Below are 2,995 nucleotides of genomic sequence, written 5' to 3'. Positions count from 1 at the left end.
ACAGCAAAACCATGTCCACAATAGCCATTGCAATATGCCTCGCTACCCGCTGTATGTCTTAGCCGAGGAATATGTAACAACCGCGTTAGTCATTTGTATGCACAGTGCTCAGCATTTCCAATTTCCAATGCCTCGCTTTGCATCTGTGCAGTCCGAAGGGACGAATTCTTTTGCGGTTTTGCTTGGAAGACAGCTTACATTTAGAGGGAAACTAAACCCACTGATTTTTCCATTATTCTCATTTTACAACAGGTTTGTGGATCCAAATGTCAAGTCCAAGGAAGGCTGCATCTTACTGGGCCTGGCCGTGTGTAACATAGAAAAACAGACCCCAGCTGGGAGGAGGCAGACTTTTTTGAGGATCACATCAACCACCTATCATGCACTGTACTGATATATCTCAATGTTGCTCGTACAGAAACAAACTCTGACCAAGATGCTAATAGCAAGCGTGATGTGATCAGCTCCACACCTTATTCCAGACCCAAGTATGGAGCGAGGCTGGGGAAGATCATTCTGAAGTCTACTGCAGCCGTGGCTTTGTTTTTGGTTATCCTAAGGATGACTCACAAACTTTTTTTTCTGCACCAGAAGTTCAGACAACGTGATCCCACTGGATTTTGCGTTTTTTTGCCCATTTTTATTCACTGTGTTTCTATTTGGATTTGATTTCTTTGCATTTTCACTGATTACTTTGAAATGGAGATACAGTGGCGTCTATGGAATAAGGACTGGGCCTCCTCACTACGCCCATGGATACCCATACTTCTCGGCCTTCACCTACAGTTTTCCCGGGCATCCAACTGCCCCGAGGAATGCCGCTGTGATCGCACTTTTGTTTACTGCAACGAGAGGAGCCTGACCTCCGTGCCCTTTGGTATCGGCGAAGGTTACAAGACACTTTACCTTCACAATAACCAAATAAATAATGCCGGGTTCCCCTTGGAGCTCCACCACGTGGCTTCCGTGGAGACTGTGTATCTCTATGGTAACCAGTTGGATGAGTTCCCCATCAACCTGCCCAAAAATGTCAGAGTACTCCACCTCCAAGAGAATAACATTCAGACCATATCCAAGGAAGCCTTGGCTCAGCTGTTATGGCTGGAGGAGCTGCATCTGGACGATAACTCTATATCCACCGTAGGGGTGGAGGAAGGTGCGTTTCGCGAGGCTCTGAGTCTAAAGATGCTCTTTCTCACCAAGAACCACCTGAGCAGCGTACCCATTGGTCTCCCAGAGGACCTGAAGGAGCTGCGGTTGGACGAGAATCGCATTGCTGTCATCGTTGAGGAGGCCTTTAGGAATGTCACCCGCTTGGAGCGTCTCCTCTTGGACGGGAACCTGTTGACGGACGAGGGGATTGCGCCAGGGACCTTTCAGGATCTCGTCACCCTAAGGGAACTGTCCCTTGCTCGCAATTCACTCACCTACCCTCCACCGTTTCTCCCAGGGGAAGTGCTGGTGAAGCTGAACTTTCAAGAGAACCAGATAAATATCATCCCTGTGGGGGCCTTTGCAGGCTTGCACAAGCTGGAGAAGCTGGATATTTCCAGCAACCAGCTGCAATCACTGACGCAGGGGGTCTTTGACAGCCTTGTTAGTCTACGACAGCTCACGGTTCGCAACAATCTCTGGCTGTGCGACTGTAGCATCCAGTGGGTGGTATCGTGGCTGAAGTCTTTGCCTGGATCCCTTAATGTGCGGGGCTTCATGTGCCAAAAGCCGGAGAAGGTCCGAGGCATGGTGATAAGGGAGCTGAGCGGTGAGCTGCTTCAGTGTCCAATGACAACCACCACTCCAACGCTAACCTCTCATCCTCCCGCCACGTCAGATGGCTCAATTGGGCCCCTACCTGCCTCATCCACCCCAGACGCTCACTTAGTGGCCCAGGAACGCACCCCACCAACCAGGCGCCCCCCATCCCCCACACTCACTTCCTTTCTACCTGTCTATCCAACCAGACAGGGTGGAACAAGGACTAAGCGGCCACTAGATCCCAAAAGGGAAAGCCTGCAGGTCACGTTTACTATTCTCAATGGCTCTGCTATTCACGTGAACTGGGTGGCCGCTTTTCCAGTCACCGCCTACAAGGTGACCTGGGCCAGGATGGGCCCCAGCCTGACGGGAGACACTGTCAGGGAGAGGATGGTGGGCGGAGACCACCGGGGCATTCGATTGCCTAACCTGGAGCCAAAGTCCACATATCGGATCTGTGTCATCCCTCTGGACGCGTTTAATAACTACCGGCCCAAAGATGACACTAAGTGCACAGAGGTCACCACGACAACAGCCACTTTTGGTCCAAACCACAAGGGGCCCGTGGGACCCGAACAGGCCACACAGCCGGACCCAAGTTCACCTTTCTTGCTAGCGGGGCTGATTGGAGGGGCCGTGATCGTGGTGCTGGTGCTGCTGCTCAGCATCTTCTGCTGGCACATGCACAAGAAGAACCGATCCAAATCCTCCGCCGATTGGAAATACAACCGAGGCCGGAGAAAAGACGACTATTGTGAAGCGGGCACCAAGAAGGATAATTCTATCCTGGAAATGACTGAGACCAGCTTCCAGATAGTGTCCCTCAACAATGAGCAGCTCCTCAAGGGAGATTTCCGCATACAGCCTATTTACACCCCTAATGGGGGCACAGGCTTCCGAGACTGCCCCCTGGGGAACAATAGCACAGTGTACTGCAAGAACAATGTTCAGGACGCAGACCTATGTCACACATGATGGTTGGGAAAGCATCAGAAGCCTTTATATTGATGACTTCCCGTATTATGAAAGACGCTGTACAGTATGATTATTATTTCACAAACCCCTGTGTCTTCAAAAATATGTAATTTATACACTTGGCTGGACAATACCTGTTTGAATTCAACTGTACCTTTTATATACCTTAGTAAAACTGGATTTATAAATTATTGTGTAATGAAGTTGTTTTGGTTTTTGTGCTGACAGACATGTACAATCCGGATTATTTCTTAGTCTTTCAGTT

General features: G+C 49.8%; 1 protein-coding gene across 1 annotated transcript; it reads left to right on the top strand.

Annotated features, from left to right (window-relative positions):
* Positions 1-699: 699 nt before the first annotated feature.
* On the top strand, positions 700-2,730 carry LOC311362758 (leucine-rich repeat transmembrane protein FLRT2; the record flags this gene model as incomplete). Its single annotated transcript, XM_084482665.1, has 1 exon — positions 700-2,730. The coding sequence occupies one exon, from the start codon at positions 700-702 to the stop codon at positions 2,728-2,730; it is 2,031 nt and encodes a 676-aa protein (XP_084338791.1).
* Positions 2,731-2,995: the final 265 nt, after the last annotated feature.

The sequence above is a fragment of the Micromesistius poutassou genome (assembly GCF_964030765.1).
Source record: "Micromesistius poutassou genome assembly, chromosome: 17".
Taxonomy (NCBI): domain Eukaryota; kingdom Metazoa; phylum Chordata; class Actinopteri; order Gadiformes; family Gadidae; genus Micromesistius; species Micromesistius poutassou.
Note: the sequence above shows the minus strand (reverse complement) of the source record. Positions and strands in the feature narration are given on the sequence as shown.